The 22,200-nt window shown below is 37.3% G+C and overlaps 2 protein-coding genes across 20 annotated transcripts; one reads left to right on the plus strand and one right to left on the minus strand.

Moving 5' to 3' along the window:
• Positions 1–844: 844 nt before the first annotated feature.
• LOC103993478 (cyclin-dependent kinase G-2-like) lies at positions 845–9,833 on the minus strand. 15 transcript variants are annotated; one of them, XM_065120336.1, is made up of 12 exons: positions 7,942–9,833; positions 7,724–7,852; positions 7,401–7,536; positions 7,228–7,316; positions 6,892–7,003; positions 6,694–6,800; positions 6,461–6,594; positions 5,958–6,362; positions 4,579–4,705; positions 4,037–4,120; positions 1,141–3,924; positions 845–1,008 (listed from the first exon to the last, which is right to left on the minus strand). In XM_065120336.1, the coding sequence occupies exons 1-7, from the start codon at positions 9,435–9,437 to the stop codon at positions 6,495–6,497; spliced, it is 2,169 nt and encodes a 722-aa protein (XP_064976408.1). In that variant the 5' UTR covers positions 9,438–9,833; the 3' UTR covers positions 845–1,008; positions 1,141–3,924; positions 4,037–4,120; positions 4,579–4,705; positions 5,958–6,362; positions 6,461–6,494. The 15 variants fall into 15 exon arrangements, with proteins under 15 accessions (XP_064976408.1, XP_064976415.1, XP_064976413.1 ...); XM_065120343.1 differs by having other exon boundaries at positions 4,579–4,700; positions 5,958–6,028; positions 6,213–6,594; XM_065120341.1 differs by having other exon boundaries at positions 5,958–6,028; positions 6,213–6,594.
• Positions 9,834–10,223: 390 nt separating this feature from the next.
• On the plus strand, positions 10,224–21,222 carry LOC103993475 (uncharacterized). Of its 5 annotated transcripts, none has more exons than XM_065120349.1 (12): positions 10,518–10,628; positions 11,302–11,463; positions 13,027–13,109; positions 13,356–13,501; positions 13,603–14,084; positions 14,253–14,300; positions 15,236–15,431; positions 19,230–19,342; positions 19,439–19,535; positions 19,672–19,891; positions 20,229–20,391; positions 20,475–21,222. In XM_065120349.1, the coding sequence occupies exons 4-12, from the start codon at positions 13,489–13,491 to the stop codon at positions 20,886–20,888; spliced, it is 1,746 nt and encodes a 581-aa protein (XP_064976421.1). In that variant the 5' UTR covers positions 10,518–10,628; positions 11,302–11,463; positions 13,027–13,109; positions 13,356–13,488; the 3' UTR covers positions 20,889–21,222. The 5 variants fall into 5 exon arrangements, with proteins under 5 accessions (XP_009411835.2, XP_009411836.2, XP_064976421.1 ...); XM_065120346.1 differs by having other exon boundaries at positions 10,519–10,628; positions 13,366–13,501; XM_009413560.3 differs by lacking the exon at positions 11,302–11,463 and having other exon boundaries at positions 10,224–10,628; positions 13,366–13,501.
• Positions 21,223–22,200: the final 978 nt, after the last annotated feature.

Below are 22,200 nucleotides of genomic sequence, written 5' to 3' on the forward strand. Positions count from 1 at the left end.
TATCTGTCTCATATGTTCAACTCCCCCTATAAGGTGATAGTCGATACTTTGATGCCTTCTCGCATCATCTCATGCATGCGACACACCTAGTGGCTCAAGTCATTTCGCTAGACTCTCTCTTGCTTTTCATGCATGCAACACCCCTTGTGTAGGTCATTTAAGTCGACTTGACCCAATGTCCTTGCGAGTCTCATGTGTCTGATACCACTCATATGGGTGGTTGATGTTGACTCTTTTGACACCATTGAGCATCTCATGCATGTGACCTATGCAAATGGTCCAAGTCAACGCTAGTTGACACCCCCGCATGTTGAAGTCAACGTGCATTTTCATGTTCGATTGTCCAACTCCCCTTTTGCAAGCAGTTTAAGTTGACCCTCTCGTGCTGTCATGTTGTATGGTGCATTGGAATACACTCTTACGTCCCCATGACTCTGAGATACGTATAGTGTGATCGAGATTGTAATCGTTGAAGATTAGAGTAAGATCACAAAGCAATTCAAATGGAGTTTAGTTAATATGCACGCATGATCTCACTAATATCAACAAATTACTGAGTAAAGCCAAATGGGATGTGATCTCACAGAGTTGTTGTTGTTGTCCTAAGACCATGAAAAATTACTTAAAATGGGCACGTCAAGAGACGGTGCAGGGGAAATCATTTACCCCCCTAGATTTATTGGCCTACCATCAACGGAAACATATCCATGATCTAAAACCTATAACACACCCAAATTGTGAACCCACTTTGCCCACAAGGAAACCCAAAAGCCAACTTCACACGGTATTCTTTGACTCAACATGCAATTGGGTATAAAATTGTCACAGCATTCGACAGATCAGATGACGATAAATAGATTCATTCTAATATCCTTGACAAGAGACAGAAAAGCAAAGTACATTCAACAGTCTCCTCCAAAAGGTCCCATAGGACAGCAAACTGTGGAGAAAAGATAACACCCCAACCAGGCTCACCTTCTGTAAGTGCATCATGGCATACAAGAAAACCTGGAAAAGAAAATCACATGAGGGTGATATTTAAATAAGCAATCGGATATGAAAAAGAGGAGAGAAATGAGATGGTGTGAAATAAAAGACGACGATGAAGAAAAAGAGATGATGATGATGATGATAATGTACCTGGCCAAGGTTCATGAGAGACTGCTGCTCAAACATATGGTCGCCATCAGAAGTTGAAGCCAGATCTTAATTTCAAATTGTCGTGAGAAGATAAAAGTGTTACTCTTTCAAGTCCATTCATGAGGCAACCACATAACACAACATACTTTACAAATCATGTAAAAGATGACTCCTATCTGCAGGAAAGCACCACTTGAGAAGAGGAGGGGCACTAAACGAAATAATAATGGTGACCAATTAGTTACCTGTTGAATAATTCTAGCTTACATAGAGGTGGATGATAGAGCTTTTGGTTTGAGATTAAGTAAGAAACTGCAATAAAAGAAGTATAGTTGAATAATACTTGCAGCAATCATACAGGCACATAATACAAAACTCTACAGGCAGTTAGGATAGTATGATGTTACTTAACTGGTGAATCATATTTTACTAACGTTACTAAATCAGACTCGCAATGCCCAGCTTATACAACAAACACTACAGGAGGTTGAAACTTCAACCAGAGAAAGATATATTATGAGAGCAAAAGTTGAAGGAAGCCTGGAAGTAACAAAAGGATTGATGTATAAAAGACCAGCAACTAAAATACAGAATACATATCTAAAATTCACTATTCCACCAACTCTGGCATCCTTCCACACGTCAAACACTTTAGATGCATGTTGATACAGAAAGAAGACAAAAGCCACAGTAAAATTATTATTCTAGTAATGCATGCACGAATTTGAAGCACCAAAGTAGGAAACGGAGAGAGAAGATTGGTAAATTGCATCATTGGATACAACATGAGGAAGTGAAAGTAAATTAATGCAGTTCAGTATTATTTCAGCCTGGGTTGGATCTAAACACAAATCTATTTTGTCAAAATACATTTAGGTCTAGCTTCTCCATTTCTGGAAACTATTTTTTTTAGGTTTTCGATAGAAAATTCAGCAGCCATTGGCAAGAAATAAAAGACTTGTCAAATACTGCTGATATAATGGACCAAAACAAAGACCAGCAATCACCCTCATGGCGATAAACCCATAATAAGCTGCATCATTAAACATGTAAACAATAACACCTCTACACAAAATCTCCCATTGCATGAATTTATATAAACTTCTAAATATACATGCATTTTTGTGTAACATTTATACATGTATATTAATAATTTTTCAAGTACATAAACATGCATGTAATGCAGCAGGAATGGCTTCAATATTCTACTGTAGTTTAGGTACCTACCATGCAGGACATCTCAGTGATTCATAGTGAAAATCATGATAACTCATGAGTCCCAAAGTGCCTATAAATAAAATCTTAAATGTCCAAGAATTTTCTCCAATCCACCAACCAATCATTAGAAAAAGAAATTTCTTAAACAATGCAGAAGGATTCACTTACATTGATAGTTGAGAATTATCTACCACTTGATGAACACAATGAAAAGGAGAAGATGAAAAGAGGGGGTCAGAGAAAGCCTTGAGGCCTAAAGTATTATGCAGGAGTCCAAGGCAAGAAGAGTAGCATTAATTTATAGGACATAGACCATAACCAATCACTACTTGATGGTTACATCTGCTAGACACAAGATGCATTGTTAAGTTCCACCTAATAGAAACAGGATAAAATTACTTCATTTTTGAAGATACAATAGCCTCAACATTGAACCCCAAGTAATATAACAATATACCCTACAAGCAGGTGGCATTTTGAGATAATATTGGAATAAGCATAAATTAGACTAAATTTGGCTTTATCATAAAAACCTATAATAGATATTTCCTGAATCTTTATGGTAAGACACAGCACAAACAACGAGTCTTGCTGCACCAAGTTAGAGAAAACCTATCATAAGGTAATTCATACACCATCTTTTAATTTTGTGCCCAATCTTAATACAAAGTTGGTCTCATGTTTTAAAATTCTACCTGTACCAGTTGGTATAGGCTGGTCAAATACCCAATTATGGCATGAACCACACAATTTCACCCAATTAGATCCGGTATGAGCAGTCCTGTCAGGTAAATTCAAACATACTAGACTTCAGGCAGTAAATAGTTACCAAGCTGTACTGGACAGTAGGGAGGCATTGGCTAGTCCAACAGTCAACCGAGACATAGACCAATACCAGCCAAGAGCAAGCCTGGATACACGGTCACACACTGGTACCACACCGAACTCGTCGCTGACTGTTATCGGTAGCTAATTGAGATTTCAGTCCATGGTCCTATCCGGTGTTAAGTAGTTTAGAAACCCAAAATTCAAAACCAAGCTATGGTCAAGAATAAAATCTCAACCATGAAAATCGAGAGTTGATGACAACAAATGCTTGAGCCACAAAGGCCTATATACAACCATTATTTGTATATCGAAACAATCATATGCATAGTTACCTTATATTTCAGATCTAGTTAATTATTTAGAAGAATAAGAAAATAAGAGTAGATTTAGTATAGAACGAGAGTTGATTTTTGTATAACAAGATACGTATGTTAATATCAAATTAACTGGAAAACAGCACAAGCACACAAAAAATAAACAATTTATGAAACCAGCAATGAGCACAACAATGTTCTGGGTTAAATCTAGTAGGGATAAATCAACTGAATTTTAGCCATCTTGTTCTGAAACAAAAATAGTTATACATATCAGTCAAAACAATTGGAACTGAAGATTCAATAGGAAATAATAAATAACTGAAAAAACTGAGATAAAGCAAAAAAGAACTAAGGTTAGGGCTAGATGTCTTATTCATAATTATTCTAATTCTATCCAGCCCTTCGCCACATCTAGCATGACCTGTGCAGACAAAGCCATTGATGGAAATTATATCTTTAAGTACAACACAGAAAGAAAATGTCATTGAAATTTAAAATAACATGTTTTTAACAAAGGAATAAGTAGAGCATACCTTTCTTGATTTAAAGTAGCAAGATAAGAAATATAAACTTTAAGTTGACCAAATGTGCTTCCTGTCTTCTCAACCTCCAACAACCTAAAACTAAAAGTTTTAGATCTCATAATGTAATGGTGCATACTATCAAAAGCAAAAAAGAGAGAAACAGATGTTACAATTATCCAACAATTCCTCTAAAGCTTGTCATCAGACCAGTTGCATCAGAATTTCTCATCTTATACTTATTATATAGCATTGGTTTCAGACACAAGAAGTAAAGTATTGTCAACAGCAACCAATAATTCAGAAGCAAGCAATCGCTCATTCCACACGATGACACAATAATTGATGTACTAAGTGTGAATTATCTAGTTTTCAAATACAGGTTTCCTACAAAGAAATATTACCTGAAAAAATGAGAGATCACAGAAGCAAATTGCTAATTAACTAACAAAATTGAGTGAAACAGATCATCACAGCATAGAACAAAGTAACATTTAATATTTGCAAATGTCATATGTAGGTTTAATTTATTATGCATATCGGGCGAGCAGTACCTATATTGAAATCAATATGCTCAATTCTGAAAATGCAGATAAGCAACTAAACTTCGGTGATTTTCTGAGAAGCATTTTCTGTCAACTGCATCTCCTTTCATCATAGCTTCTTTATTCAGACACTGCACTGCCGTTCCAACACAATTACATCATCAACCAATATTAAAGTACAAATTGACATAAGAAGAAAGTAGTAGATAATGAAAACCTCTCAAACACAATTAACAAAAGTAAGGTTCAAAATACCCATAAAAAACAAAGTTATCCATGGATAACTGTTAAGAGCTGTAGCCAACATACAGGGTACACTGTACAGAAGCAGTTCCCTCAAGATGATAAAGATGGAAGGTCTCGTAATGACACACAATCACAACTTCAAAAGACACATTAAAGCTATGTACACAGTTGACAAACTTCAAGAGATAGAAAAAGAGTAACAGCCAACTCCACAGTTGTACAGACGGCAAGTAATTTCACATGCCGGTTAGGTAAATATAGTCCAAAGTCAATATATACTTCATGCACAAGCTGCATATTTTTGGTTCTTAGTTGAGCTGATGAAAGGTGCAAAGCAATTAAAAATTACTCTTCATCGTGATCTTTCACAACATATATACACATATATTAATACACCTGAACTAGAACATATATTTACATAACATCAAACACTGTCCATAAGGTGACAATTTTATGCTAAAAGCATTATTCTTCTACAAAGTCTAGTGCTCTAATAATCTGATTATCATCTTTATAAACTATTTGCTATTGAAAATTTGAAATGCCTTTTCTTTTTCCCACTTCTCAACTGATAACATGTCAAATCCTCTACTGCAACTTTGTTAGCTGCATCCAGTGTTAGTCAAACTCCTACACCATCTCCTATGTACTAATTTATAAATTCATAAAATTTCCAGATATTTCTATTCTTTTTGGTAGGACTTTCCAGAGAAATAAATCCTACTAAAAAGTAATGCTTGCACGTTGTATACATTAATTGGAGATACAAAAGCTCTGACCAACGCCCACCTAGAACCAAGTACTATAAGCAATTCATACAAATTAAAGATCATCAATAGCAGCTCTTGGGGAACATGTGATCCTTGAAATTGACTCGTAATTTACAAACCTAGTTCAGTCACAATGAAATTTGTTCCCTGTAGTGAATCAAGATTCATTAAATTGGAAAGGATGCAAAGTACAGACAAGAGCATCAGTAGAAAAAAAATTTCCAGTTGTAAAGCAACATCAGCCTTAGTATCACATCATAAGAACAAGAAGGTAACACGTTTTATCTTGCTTACAATTATGAGTAATAAACTCATCAGAAGCATACAAAACCCATTCTTTTCCTAGTCTTAAAGCATCATGCAGTCAATTACCTTTTCACAAGAAAGATATTGATTACTCAATACTGGAAGCAACAATGTCCAACCGCATCAACCAGTCAACTCTTGCAAACACAGTATGAACCATTAGAAGTAATTACACTAAGGCATAGCCAACATTCAATTAATGCTTGGTATTAAATCCAGTCTTTTGGAGCACTGTTTACAATGTGCCAATTAGAAATTTGTTACATATACAAGCTTCAGGGGGAATTGATCATGCTAATATAAAAGTTTGATATCCCACACCTTAAAGGATGTGCTTTATAATTACTGCTGCTGAAGAAAAGGAAAAGCCCTGCAAGAGTTCTTGTTTTGGTCATAAAAAGAAAGATAATATCCTTTATGACCCTCCAACACCATCAATGGTGACTGCTTAACAAGATTGTCAATTCTTTCCTGAGATAACGAAGTTGTGCATCGTCACCAGCAATATATGTCTCACCTATGAAATTAGTGAACAAGAATTCCTAACTAAATGAGCAGGCAGAACTCACAGCCAAGACCCCAAAAGTTTGCTGTACATGTCCTCTAGCCAAAGAGGCCAGAAAGACCTAGTTCTTCTTGTTGCACTTCCTTCAACATTTGCTCTGCAAGTGGATCAGGGCTCCTCATTATTCTTCGTTGACGTCTGTATACCAAATCAGTCAAGGATCATGAATTTGTCACACATAAAAAGAAGGAAGCACATGTTTCAGCTGGAGCTTGTCAATTGAACAGAATTAGGCACCTGTCTTGTGCATGTTGAGCAGGGAAAGTAGGCATAAAATCCTTTGACTTGGGCAGAGGAACCTCATGGAACCAGCGATGGTTAAGGGCAGCCTCCGCTGTTATTCGCTACATCCAAAATAAGCCCCCAAACATTTAGGAGAACTAACAGGTGAGGACTATGATTAGTATGAAACCCTTTCACTATTTCAATACTTACCTTCTCAGGGTCATATGTGAGAAGTTTGTTTAGTAAGTCAAACCCAGCCTCAGACAGGGTTGGACGGCCAGAAAAAGATGTGGGAGGAAACTTTTCTCGTAGCTTATTATACCTGTAAGAAAAAAGTAACTCATCAAATGACAAAAAAATAAAAAAGACTTCACCCAAGCCAAGTGCTAGTGCCACCAAAGCAAGCCACAAAACTTAGGTATGAGCATCGATAGCTCAAGGATTGGAAAAGGGTGGCACTAATAAGATTTCTGGAGAATAACTAAAGAATATAAATGCATGCAATGACCAAACAAGAACATGCAGCAGTAAAGACTTGAGACTTACGGCTGCTTGGAAAATTTAACTTTGACGCCAGGTAGTTTAGCAAATCCAGGCCATATCTTCTCACTGGGGGTACCAAGTGTCCTAAATATCTGCAAGAAAGATTGTTATATTAAAGCAGATAAACAGCATTAGAGTAAGGATAGTAATGAAACTGCTGTATTACAAAGAAAAACCTTGTCAAGTTGATCGAACTCAGTTTTTCCACTGAATAATGGTTCTTTTGCTAGAAGCTCAGCCATTATGCATCCTAAGGACCACATGTCTATAGAAGTTGTATACTCCTTAGCTCCTAGCAGAAGTTCTGGTGCCCTATCATAACAAAAGCAAAATTAGAAAGCTAAGGTGAGAAAACTAACTGAATTTAGAATTAATTATAGTTGATTGTGTCATCATATGATGACATATTATAAAATTATTCCCTCACCAACATCCCGAGAAAAACAAGCAGAAGCAGAAGAAAAAGAATGAGAAAGTGTACCAATATAGTACCACATACCTGTACCATAATGTCACAACCAAGTGAGTGTAAGGCTTCAATGGGCTGCCATATTGGCGAGACAAACCAAAATCACATATTTTCAACTCTCCACGATTATTTAGAAGAATATTAGATGTCTTCAAATCCCTAGAGGAAGGAGAAAACATCCAACAGATAAGAATATCTAAATAAAAATAGAGCTCAATACATGATAAAGCTAAAAAAACGGAGAGTACCTATGGAGAACCCAGTTATCATGAAGGTACTTGACACCTGAAAAAAGCTGCAACATTAAGCATTTTACCTCGCTCTGGCTAAAGGGCTGTTTCATAGTCTCCATCAACCCTTTTAAATCATGTTCCATATATTCCATAACCATAAAAATACTATCAAGGCTGCTACCAATGACAACTTCCTTAACATCTACAATTGAAGGATGATGAAAAGATAACAAAATATTTATCTCTCTAAGGGATGTCAGTGGAAAACCCTCCCTCTCTTTCTCCATTTTAACTTTTTTAAGTGCCACTATCTCCCTGCTCTTTTTATCCTTTGCTCTGTACACAACACCATAGGTGCCTTCATCTATTTTGTTCAGCCTCTCAAACTCATCCACGCTTCGACATCCTTGCAACATGTTTATACATCTTTGAGGTGGCTGAGCTGGCCCCAGCATCTTGGCCTCATCATCTTTGCCCTCGGAGTCGGTATCAGAGAGTTGATCACTTGTGTCTGTACCATACTCATCGCCATCAACATCCATATAATCATTTCTGTCATTCCCAAGCTCCCAGTCAGCATTTCCATACTTTCCCTCTGAATCAGATAGCTTACATGGAGACCCACCTGAGTTTACTCTCACAATAACCTCGCCTAGCTCAGGAGTTGGCGTCTTTTTCTGCATTTGTTGCCTTCCCAAATCAGATAAAGGTGTGGCCTTCCTCCTTTTGGGCACAAGATCATCCTCAAAAGGTTTATCTTCATCGTCATTAAGAACACTGTTTCCATCTGCCCATCTGGAGAAAGAAATACTCCGAGCTGGTGCAAGTTCCTCTTCGCAGTCATCTACTAACCGGGCCTCCTGATCAGGATCTACCAACTGTTCTTGTGGTGAGTCTGCAGGGACGTCTACATCAATATCTACTGGTGACATATTCACAGCACATGGTAGAACAACCTCGATGGAATGTGGTGGTACAAAACCCTCAGGCAGAGGAGGTGGCGGAGGCAGGTTAACTTGCTCAAACTTGTTGTACTTGTTTCCGAAAGTAGGAACAGCAGACTGCTTATCGTCATCCCTATCCCAAATGATTGGAGAAAACTTCCTTTTCCTAATAGACATGGAAGAATCACCATTCTCCTTATCCTGAGTCCCATTCTCCCTAATTTTTGATATGGGTGCTTCAGCATCATCTGATCCACTCCCACTGGACAACTCCCCAGTCTCACGGTCAACATCTCTCCCAGAAAGGTGATTGATTTTCTGACTATGACTGCTTCCGCCGCTCAAATCGTTCAACGGGGAGCTGTAGGAGCCATTCACCGCACCCATCTCCCTGATGCCTTTTTGCCTGACACTAATCCTATCACGCACATCTCGGCTATGGTCCCCATTACGACCTCCATCACGGAGACCAACCCGATAATAATCCTTCCTCCTGGAGACCTCAACATCTGTTTCCCGGTCCTGCAACCTATTATCTCGGTAACCACCATGTCGACCGGCCGCCATAACACAAGAACCACCTATAGAGGGGACTGGGGTGGGTTGACCAAAACAAACCCTAGAAATCAAGAAAGGGGCGAAAGAAAAGACAACCCTAAGGGGCAAAGGCCTGAATTCACCTGATGAGGATGATATAAAACCCCTTATAAATCGCAGAACGGGAAAGTTCAGATGGAGGTCGAATCCATAACACGAGGCGAATTCCTAAGGAATCAACGAATCTAACACCCAGAAAGCGCAGAAAAGAGCCCGATCGAGATGGAACCAATCAACAATCTAGAGAGGAGGAAGTAAGAGGAGTGGGAAAACAGCGTGGAAACTGACCTACAGAGCAGACCGAGGAGAATTCCGCGAGCGCCGATGGCCGAGAGCAAAAGGTTCTCGACAGACGATCGAGGCGAGGGTATGCTTCTTTAATTAATTATATATATGTATATATTAAATAATATATAAAATAAGATTGATTTAGTTTATTCTTTTATTTCATCAAAACCTAAAAAAGGATTATGATGTTAAAAATTTAAGAATAGTCGTAAGAATATTCGGGATATTATATTTTTATTCTATTTAAATAATGGTTAATATTAATAATTAAAATTATATTTTGGATGGATGTCGACACAAACGAATCAAGCAAACAGAGCCCCCATGACTGCTTGAGGCCAAGCCAAATAGTTCGGGTCGGGTCGGGACGGGTCAGGTCAGGTCGGGTTCGAGTTAAGTGGTTCGGCTTTGACGCAATTTAGCGGTTAGGTTGGATCGAACCGTGGTTTAATATAACCCACTTTATTCGTGTGGACCGTGAGCGGACGCGGTGTTCGTCTGCGGACTGCGCCGGCTGTTCAGCTCTTTCCCTCTCTCCGGTCAACTTCGCATTCGATTCTCTTTCGGACATCAGAGAGAGAGAGAGAGAAAGAGAGAGAGAGAGAGAGAGACCTTTGCTTCGTTAACGTTGGAGTTTCACCATGAGATCGGTGGCTACCGGACTTATCCTCAAGAGAAAGCTTGCGGATTTCTTCTACACGTGTTCCCGCAGAAGAGTCCTTGGCCGCTTCTCCTCGTCCTCGTTCGGCACCGTCGATCCAAGGAAGAGTAACGGCAGGGGAGGAGGGGAAAAGGAGGTGCCCCACTTGCCAGTCCTGATCGTCGGCGCTGGCCCCGTCGGGCTCATCCTCTCCATCCTTCTCACCAAATTGGGTGCGCGCATCTTCTTCTCCCCCATTATTTTTTGGCTTTCCCTTGCTGGATTTTGGAAGTGAATGCAATCGAGGAAAGGGAGTGGAGCGATGCTTGCTTTCTCTTCTCCCCCTTTAGGTTCTTATAGGAAGCACGGGATTTTGGTTGCGTCGATATCATTGTATGCTTAGGCTTGCTGAACTGGAAAGACTTTTTCCCTGTCTTAATATGCTCTTAGAGGTCTTGATGATGGTTTCTTTTGATGCATTGGAGTACTTTCTAATCAATGAGAACCAAGTTTAATCAATGAGAACCAAGTTTAATCAAGCCACAAAGCACATTCATGGAGGAGGCATAATGGATGATCTTGGTGGCTGGTTGATTTATACTTGTGAGAGCAAGGAATTATTGAATATGTTGATCAATTGTTGCTCTTAGCAAGAAGATGTTGCAATCTGAATATTGTCTTTTGATTGGATTAAGGTGTTTTTGATAAAAATGGCCATTAAACATACCTTAGGCACATCGTAATGCTTAGAGTAGTGCATGTTTTTCAGTGCTATTTTAAGTTAAATAATTTGTTTCAGTTTGTAGGAATGATCACCCAACCTTATTATGTGAATTGGTGAAGGTAAATCAAAAAATGATTTAGACTGAAATAAAGAGTCAGCTTGTTGTTTCTAATTTAGGACAGGATGTTGCACATAATTGAATTGAGAAGGATGGTTCTGTATGCAAACTCTGATTCGGGTGGTAGTTCCATAATTGGATTGAGAGGTTTGAAGACTAGGCTGACAAAGTCTTGGGTGAGAGTTCCTGAGCTAGATATCAAGCTCTTGGAGTATAAAGGATTCAGGTACTCTCTCCAAGCATATCCCTAATTTTGTGAAGCATTTATGTTAACTTCTTTTCTAATAAATATGCTAGGAATTCTGATTAATTGCCTGGCGTCATTTGTCATGTTCTATAATGTTGTAAAACTTTGTGCCAAGTCACAAATGATATTATGTGTTTATAATATTCTATGTTTACCTCACTTGTATCATATTTATTTATTTTTATTATTAAGATTTGATGCATTGGTTCATTGTATGAGTGTCCCAAGCTATAATGGTATCTTGTCATTGTCAATTATTTAAAGCATTTAACACAGGCTCAAATAGGTTTCTTTTCAGCTTTATTACTAAGTCCAAGACGTAAGTGTTAGCAAAGTATGCTGTAGTTCCTTTTCTCTTTCAAATGATGCTGTAGAAAAATATATAGTTATTTGCTCTATATTTTTGTTATGCTCTAACATGCATTTTTACATGATGGCACATTTAAAGTAATGACACTATTTTTCGATGCACATGGACAGTAAGATTCCTCTTGGGTCTTAAAGTGTTAATAACTAACTCAGGATAACTACTCAGATAAGTACACCTTGCACTAAGTAAAAAGCAATACACTAGTGGTTATTAACTGTCACTCACTAAAGCATGTTAATTTGAACCATGGGAGGTGCTCATCCAACTGCTTGACAAAATCAACCTCTTCCTTGCTGCTTTCAATTTTCAATTATTGGTGGTATTACCAGTATTATTGTTGAAAAAGGAAAACACAAGAAAAAGATGATGAACACCTCACTGTTGATCACTCATGCATTCAATAATAAATAGTTCTGATCAATTCATGAAGATGATCCTTTATGAACTTCTGTTGATGGAGAAGTTTCTTTTTGTAGCATGAATATATTTTGTTTAATTGGAATATATTTGGTACATTCATGGTATACAATTTTGGGTACCGACATTTTGATATAAGGTATGTCTGCATACCAATTAGCACAAATGAGGAGAAGAAGGAGAGCCAGAAAAGGAGGAGGAGAGGAGATACCCTGGGTAGTAGCACTGGCTAGCAGTGGACGATGGTGGCCATCAGTGGGATCGAGAGTCGATCTTTTTCCCAATTTGGCAAGAGCGAGAGATTATATTATTAAAAACTCTATAGCTGTCAGATTAAAAAAGAACGCCAAATCCGCATGGGCTTACTCTCCTGTTCACACTTGGATACTAGGCAATAACACTGAACCAGATGCAAACCTCCCAAAATGGCTTGGTTTACATCCCAGTTCTCCATTGAACCAGTTTTTACCATCAGGTGCATGCCAGTCCAGGCAGTTTTTAAATCATGGATACATTTACATATTCGCACCATGCATGAAAAGTTAGGGCCATTGTAGTTGCATATACATGAACACTACTAAAGCTTCTGAGTATGCCTAACGCCTTTTGCGTATTTTTAACATTTATTGTAATAGATGTTGACCTTGTGTATTGATTATTTAAATTATGGTATTTTGTGATCTGTAAGTTATTTTTGTTGCCTCATTATTTTTGTGTGGAGATAATATATATGGGTTTTTCCCACCATTTCGTAGGTGTCAAATGCTCAGTTTTGGAGAAAAGTGTGGTTTTTTCTCGACATCCACAAGCCCACTTCATTAACAATCGGACCATGGAGGTTTCTGCTTTTGTCATTTTCTAAAATTAATATTCAGATTGAAGTTACATGATTAACATTTATTTGTGGTTATTTTATTTTAAATAGTCTACTGGAAGGTAAAAGCAATTTGAATGCTAATGGAATTAGGATCTGTTCTTTGGCTATTTAGTGTACTCACACACCATTTCTTAGTGACATCCCTTGTAAGAGAATATTGTCATATCAAGATTTTTATATGCTATCTTGGCAATGTTGTAATTGAAGCATCCTATAGCTATTCCGCAAACTAGATGGTCTGGCAGAGGAAATCCAGAGTTTGGAACCACCAGTGGACTTGTGGAGAAGGTTCATATACTGCACTTCTTTGTCTGGTCCAGTTTTTGGATCTGTGGATCACATGAAGCCTCAAGGTTTGTTTTGAATTTACCATATATTCCAACCAAATGCCTGTATCCCTTTTATGGATTATGGTTGGCTAAAATATTTTTTTTGTTTGTTATATTCCTTACAGACTTTGATAAGACTGTCAGCCCCATTTCTGTTGCACACTTCTCACAGTACAAACTGATGAATTTGCTACTTCAAAGGCTTGAAAAGCTTGGCTTTTCTGTTTGCTCTCCCAGTGAAATTGAAGGCTCGATATGGGATAGGAAAATTTTAATGGGCCACGAATGCATTTCTATCCACCCTACAAATGAAGGTTTAAAAGTAGGAACTTCCTATCTAAAGGAAGGGAAGATGGAAGAGCGAGAATTTCATTGCTCCATCCTAGTTGGGTCTGATGGGGCAAGAAGTACAGTTCGAAAGCTGGTTGATATAGATATGAAAGGTGAACGTAACTTGCAGAGACTTGTCAGTGTGCATTTCCTAAGCAAAGATCTTGGCCAGTACCTGCTACATGAAAGACCTGGAATGCTCTTCTTTATTTTTAATCCAGATGCTATTGGCGTTCTTGTCGCACATGATCTGGACCAAGGGGAGTTTGTGCTGCAGGTAGAGCAGTTGATGCTGAAAGTGGATCTTAAAACTTTGATTTGACATTTGATTGTGGAAAGTTCCTAGATGTATACTGACTTAATATGCATCACTTGCATGGAAGTCAGCTATTCAATATTTTTCTGTTTGTGACAAAGGTCTAACTTCTTTTCTTGCACCTTTTAGATACCATATTATTCTCCTCAGCAAAAAATTGAGGATTTTAGCTTCAAGGTAATCTATAGGTGATTTTCCATCTTACTTTTGTTCTAGTTTCTTCCTTTCATATATTTGATGCATGTACTGTCTTTGGCCATCAATTACTATCGTTGCCATAATTTATTGGCTTTATGCAATATTGAAACTTTGGTCTCTTTTTGTGCCTGCTCAGTCATATTTGTACTATTTTGCTGCTTCATCGATTTGGAGACATGTATTGTCTTTCGTTAATTCTCTAAGAAAATATTAAATTTGATATAGAGTTCATCAATCAAGAAGGATATTTTTCCAACATAATGAGGGTGCATTGCCTGTGCACGTGCTAGAATGAATGAGCAGGCACTTTGAAACTTCCTATTTCTCACCTAGGTCACTATAGGTCTCTATCATTATGGATATAAAAAATAAGTAAAAAATATTATATTGATGATCCTGATTTTAGTGGAACTCGAATGATAGGAATTGACATCTGCATGTAAATATTCAATATTTGATTGATAAACAATTAATGTTCAGAGCAAAATTTTGTATCTGGCTCTATCATTTGCCACAAGCTTATGCAATGCATTATGAATAAAATCGCTTGGCAGTTATAAACTTTTTTCTATCTGAATTGTTCTTATTTATATTACTATATTTTTATTAGTATTCTGCATCTTTAGCCTGCTAGTAGACTTTCTTTCCGCAAGTTTCATTAAGTATTAACCTTGGTCATACTGACCTATGGCTCCTTGTTCTCTCTATGCTTTACTGGATGTTTTTCCTTAACAATTTACAAGTTTGATAACTGATATAGCTATTTCTTGTGAGAATGCCTATGAGAATAAGTGATGCAGAAATTATCATGTCTCCAGGCCCTCTTTTTCCCTTCTGCATGCAATTATCCTTTAGAATGTGTAATAGTCATATCATATTTTGAATTTGAAAATATTATTTGCTATCTTTCTCAGGATACGTTTAATCTAATCCAGGTATGTGAGCAAATTATTCTCAAGTTGGTTGGGTGGAAGCTTGTCGATGTGCAAGTATTGGACATAAAACCATGGGTCATGCATGCAGAAGTTGCTGAGAAGTATGTTTCACACAATAACCGAGTAATACTTGTTGGTGATGCTGCTCACCGATTCCCACCTGCCGGTGGTTTTGGTAAGTACTTTTAACTTTTAAGTTTATTAAATAGAAAGTGTGTTTTAATCAGGGTTAGAATGTTTAAGTTTCCCATTTTTTAGCCCAAATCTGTCAAGAAGAAAAGGCAAAGAAAATCATTTAAGGTGATTTAGATTCTCTTACTGTTCCCCATCTGAATTATAGATAACAGAACTTATAGTGCATGTCTATATATATCAGGCATGATATAGAGTAGTGATATATTCAGTTTTTATATGAACAAAAGACTTTCTTTAACTCTGTTGAGCCTTGTTATTACCTTCTTTCTTGTTCTCTACTGGCTTTCATCTTATTTCTGATCTGTTTTTTCCTATCCATAACTTCTTCCTACCAACATTACCTGATCACTTAATTTGTATCATTTTGGGCACATTAATTTTAGTATCTGACAGTGATTTCAATAGGCGCTCGGACGAGGCGAGGCGAGGCCCTAGCGCCTCACTTCATTTCCAGGCATCGCGCTTCAAAGAGGCGTCACTTGGGCGCTCACCCGAGCCCAGGCATCGGGCGCTTCGGGCGAGCATTCGGGTTAAACCAACGTTTTAGGTTTGATTTGATCTTCGGTGCTTTAGTTGGTTCAATCGAACCAACTAAAGCACCGATATCAACCTTCCTCTCACGACTTCCCAACCCTAACCCTGCTCGCTGCTCTCGCTCCCGCTGCCACTGTCGTCGCTCCCGCTTCCGCTCTCGTTGTCGCTGCTCATTGCTACTGCTACCGTTGCCGTTGCCATTGTCGCCGCCCCCGCTCCCGCTGTCATTGCTCGCTGCTGCCGCTGTCGCTGCCACTATCGTCACTCGTCACTCCCGCTCCCGCTTCCGCTGCTACTGCTCTTAGTTAGCAGCCTCGATCTTCCTCTTACTCATACTCTTCTCACTTTGATAGTATATTATTAACAGTGTGCTGCTAACTGTATACTAGTAATAGCATTTTTATTTATTAGATTAATATTATATTATTTTGATTTTAATATTGTTAATTTTTATTTATTTGAAATTATTGTTATCGTTTTAAATTTTAAGACTTTTTGTTAATGTGATATTGTGATTTTAAAATATTTTCATAATTTAATATCATATTTTTATTTAAATAATTATATTTATTAATTATATTATATATTTTTATATTTTAGTGCCTCGCTTCGCTCCGGCAAGCGCCTAGTGCCTCGGGCGTTTTTGGGCCTTGGCCCCTAACGTTTTTTAAATCACTGGTATTTGCTAAGGTGGTGCCATCATGTCCTAGCCAGTTGTCTGAAAACCTCAAAGGGTGTCACAAGACACTAGAGTGGCACTTTGACAGATTGGAGAAATCCTAATTTGAGTAGAAGCAGTACAAACATGAGGACAACATTACTGTAAACCACAAATTAAGTGCAGGTGAAAACTTTAGATTATTGAGATGGAATTAGGCAAAGATACAAGTCACTGTAGATCTTATTAAAATTAAAGAAAGAACAAAGGAATTTAAAAGAAATTATAAAATGTGAAAGGATTTGGATCAAGAACAAGTAGATGTAGATGCAATTTAAATAAATTAATAATCAACAGAAATGCTATGACATCAACAGTGAGCATGATTAAGGCTCTTCAACTATCAGATTTGGAGTGTGAAGCTGAATCTAAATGGTGTTTACAAATGACAAATTCAAGATTCAAACTTCAACTGAAGATCAAACGAGCAAAAAAGTTGAGATCAAGGTGAAGATTGAACTTGAAACCTAGGTCATTGTTGGAGAAGCTTCCTTATCCATCGATCAAATCCTTTGCACTTGTTCTTTGATGCATATCAGATCCATCTATTGGAGCTGATACGGATCTCAAACTCAATGATAGTACAAAGTCTCAAATAAATGCAGTCTCGTGATTGACCATGCTGGCTGATCGAGTCATGCGAGGGGATTGGGCATTGGGCTATATCAAATTGTGGAGCCAACCACCGTAATTTAGGATGTGGGTGTTATCCTGTGCAGCAGAAGCAAATTTTGCTTCTTGATTTGAAGTCAAATCTAGTTAGTTTAGTTAGGATTTAATTAGGTAGGATTGGGTCGATAAGTTTATTGAATCATTTTCTGTTCTCTTAGGAATTTGGGGTATATTTTCAGTAGTACTTTGATAAGGTTGATTAGACAGATAATTGATCTGTTTTAGTGGTGATAGAATATTAAGTTTCCTAATTTTTTGTATTCTGCAATAGTTAGAGGAAAGGAATAACCAAGACCAGCAGATCAAAAAGAAATTTAATGATTTATTAAGAAAACATTATAACCCAGTACATCATAAGAGTCTCCTAGAATCTTATTTATACTAACAAAAGGATTTTCTTGGAAGAGAAAAAGAAGACAATAAATATTTCATTCAGCTAATTTTGTTAATCTTTTTCTTCTTTTCCCAGGTATAATCTTCAATGTTGTGACACATCAAGGTTGATTTGATGTTCCATTGTTGCTATACTGGGTTATAATGTAATGTTCTATAAATGAAACTTTGGATTTCTTTATGGCCTGACAGTCATGGTTATACCTTTCGAGGTTTCAAAAACCAGTACTGGATGTGTACCAGAGAAGTACAAGGAGATAGCTTCTTGCACCCCAGGGGAGATGGGAGATTCTGGATGCATACTTCACCAAATTGAAACTAATTAAATTGGTGTTTCTCTATCACTCTTTCTCAGTGGGAGAGGTAGTATATAGGACGTTGTCAGCTGTTGACAGCTAACAACTCCCATCAACAACTGAAACACAAATGTTTCAGCAGTTTTATATTTTAAGTTTTTAACAGCTAAAAGACAGATAATTTCAGTTGTTTTCAGCTACCAAACCAAAAATAAATAAATAGAAAATATCATAGTATAAGATTAGAATCCTTGCTTAATTAAAGTAGAGCCTTTACTAATTTGATTTTCCTGCCAAAATTACTAATAAATCTAAGAATGAAAATCTTGAAAAGAAAATAGGAATTTATGACTCAATCAACTAGACCACAGCCATAATATTAACTCAACTTAAACCCAACCAAACAAATAGACGTAATTTAACCATGACTGGACTCAAGATATACAAACTCAAACTTGATTGTCATCAAGTAATATTTTTTTTTATCTATGTTTAAATTCATTACTAAACTGCTGGTTTGATCGCCTGGTTTAACCCAGGCGCTCGCCCGAAGCGCCCGGCGCCTGGGCTCGGGCGAGCGCCTAGGCGGCGCCTCTTTAAAGCACGCCGCCTGGAAATGAAGCGAGGTGCTCGGGTCTCGCCTCGCCTCGCCCGAGTGCCTTTTTAAATCACATTAGGACGTTGTCAGCTGTTGACAGCTAACAACTCCCATCAACAACTAAAACACAAATGTTTCAGCAGTTTTATATTTTAAGTTTTTAACAGCTAAAAGACAGATAATTTCAGTTGTTTTCAGCTACCAAACCAAAAATAAATAAATAGAAAATATCATAGTATAAGATTAGAATCCTTGCTTAATTAAAGTAGAGCCTTTACTAATTTGATTTTCCTGCCAAAATTACTAATAAATCTAAGAATGAAAATCTTGAAAAGAAAATAAGAATTTATGACTCAATCAACTAGACCGCAGCCATAATATTAACTCAACTTAAACCCAACCAAACAAATAGACGTAATTTAACCATGACTGGACTCAAGATATACAAACTCAAACTTGATTGTCATCAAGTAATATTTTTTTTTATCTATGTTTAAATTCATTACTATGTTTTACTCTCAAAGTCAGTTTGCCCGTCGATGAATATGGTATTGATTAATCTTGCAGGGATGAATACTGGTATACAGGATGCCCATAATTTAGCATGGAAAATCAGCTCCATGTTAAGTGGAATTGCTTCACCTTCTATCATACAAACTTATGAAATGGAGCGTAGGCCGGTAAAACTCCTTTTACTTGTTTTTTTTCTTCTTTCTAATCTTCCTGTTTATTTTAATGTGGAAAAGTATGTGAGATCAATCTTTTGGATGTTTCAGATTGCCATTTATAATACATCGCTGAGTGTTGAAAACTTCAGGGCAGCCATGTCTGTTCCCGCCGCTCTTGGCCTTGACCCAGCTATTGCAAACTCAGGTAAAAATATTACATATCCATGCAATTTGATCTGGCACCTCTGTTCATAATGCAGTTCCTTCAATATAGGTACTTAGCATTTGATATGTCCACTTCCTTTTCTGATTTGTAATAGCTATAACATCTCATGTTGCAGTACATCGAGTGATAAATAGCAGCCTTTGTTCCATTCTTCCTCCAAGCTTGCAAAAGTTTGCCTTGGAAGGGATTTTTTCTATAGGTCGTGCCCAGCTCTCAGAGCTTATTTTGAATGAGAATAATCCACTTGGGTCCTTGCGATTATCTAGACTTAAGAAAATATTTGATGAGGGAAAAAGCCTTCAACTCCAGTTTCCAGCAGAAGATCTTGGGTTTTGGTGAGTAACAGTTATGCTTAACCTTGGGCTTACATTCCATTTAGTTATTATCTGTTAATCACATTTGGACTTTTTTTCTTGTCCATAATGGTCTTTTGCCTGATGTGCAGTTGAATAAATGAGTATTGCCAGGTGGGAATTATAAAGTTTTCCTCCACATGCAAATTAGTTGTGCAGAAGTGGGGGAACTTTAAAACCTTGGCTGTCTTCTTTTGCTTGGATTGATGTTACAAAAAAAAAATGATATATACCTTATTCATCTTCTAGTGATTTTTCACAGGTAGTTGTCCACTAAAATAACTGCCATCATAGCTAAGCTGATCCATATATCTTGTAGTTATAAAGAAGGAGCTCTAGTTGCTGAATGTGGTGAAAAGATATGGGAATCAGAAGCATCTAGTGTTCATAAACGAGATTTAAAGCCATATATCCCTTGTGCCAAACCAGGATGCCGCTTACCACATATGCTAATTAATGCACTTAAAGAATCTTCTGCTAAGGTTTGTCCATATCTTTGGCCATTTGAAATTTGTGATGCGATCATTCCTGTATTTTTTATCTAATTACATGAATATCTTGATAGGCTTCTTTCTCTACCTTGGATCTGATATCTGGAGATAAAATTGAGTTCCTTCTCATTATTGCACCAATCAAAGGGTCATACAGACTTGCACGTGCCTCTATGATGGTGGCCAAAGAATTCGATGTGCCCCTAAAAGTATGTATTATTTGGCCCAAAGGTTCGTCTGATAAGAATGTAAACAGCAGCGAGAAGGAATTAGAGCCTTGGAAGAACTTCATAGATGTTGAGGAAGCTGTTAAGCCAACTTCGAAGTCATGGTGGGAGTTGTGTCAAATGTCATCCAATGAAGTCATTTTGGTGAGACCTGATGAGCACATTGCATGGAGGACAGAATCTAACAGCATAGCCGATGATTTATTGGAGTTGAAAAGAGTGTTCTCTCTGATGTTAGGGCACGGTAAGTTCCTCTTATAAGAAGATGCTTGTGGTGCTTCTCGCACCATGGTGGTGATGCATCATCAGAAGGTTCATCCAAGATCCTGTTCTTGCTTTGCCTGACGATGGCAACTGTTATAGTTGAAAGCTGGTCTTGGCTTCCCAGAAGAAATATTTGTCAAAATCGACAGTTTGCATATGCTTTTTAGCAGCAAATAGTTTCTGGTTGCTTTCTGGATGATGATACCTGGGGCAGTCCCATGAGACCTTTCACCTTGGCAGGTTTTATTCTTTAACCCAGTATGTTCGATTAATTGTTATATCAAGGTTTTATTAAAATGAATAATTGATCGCAGGATCTTTTGCATTTTGATTGATGTGACTAATAGGTGACAAATGCAAAAGTTGTTTTTTTGCTAATTTTACTCTTGAGTTTTTATGTAATGACATCCCCTAATTAGTTTTTATCTAAGAGTTTTTCTTCTATCAATTTAATGAAAATACCCGATTGTCATTGTTTTTGTCATCGTGACTTTGTCAGTGTCGTCCTTTACTCCCATTGCAAGCAGCGGGCTCGTTGGGACAAGCCCACTCGTGTTCTCAATGATGCCGACACCGTTGACACCTTATACGTCAAGGGTGACATGGTTGTTTCAATGGCTCGTAGATATGTGGTATTATCTGTGGTTGTCCTCTCCCTCAACAACGTCACCTCTGCAAAGGCATAGGCGATCACCCTTGTCGTATGCTTCCATTTTACTTGTCTATTCTTATTGTAACTTACGAGGAAGGCGATTGATAGGAAAAGAATGAATAATTTAAGAGGAGAGGAGACGAGAGGAGGAAAGAGAGGAAGGAAGGAGGAGGAGATGACGAGTGGCATCACTTGGGATGAGAGCAAGGGACGCTGAAGGCAATGGAAGGCAAATGATAATTTCTTTACATTAATGAAAAATGAATATATTAGGAGAGGTGTCATTTGGTAAAAACTTAACGTTTAAGGTTTTATTGAAGTAAAATATTAACTTTCAAATATTGTATGAAATACCAATTAGGGAGGGCATTATTTGATAAAAACCCAATAATATGGGTTTTTGGTAAAATATTATCTTTCAAAATGTTGTACCAAATGGATTTACTATTTTTTTTGTTTGATTTGTTCTATTAATACTTTGGTCCAAAATGCATGCCAAATTCGCTTGTTGTAAATTTTACACTTGATAATTTCTCTCTCTCTCTCTCTCTCATATATATATATATATATATATATATATATATATATATATATATATATATATATATATATATATATATATATATATATATATATATATATATATATATATATTAT

Source organism: Musa acuminata, chromosome BXJ2-8, assembly GCF_036884655.1.
Source record: "Musa acuminata AAA Group cultivar baxijiao chromosome BXJ2-8, Cavendish_Baxijiao_AAA, whole genome shotgun sequence".
Lineage (NCBI taxonomy): Eukaryota > Viridiplantae > Streptophyta > Magnoliopsida > Zingiberales > Musaceae > Musa > Musa acuminata.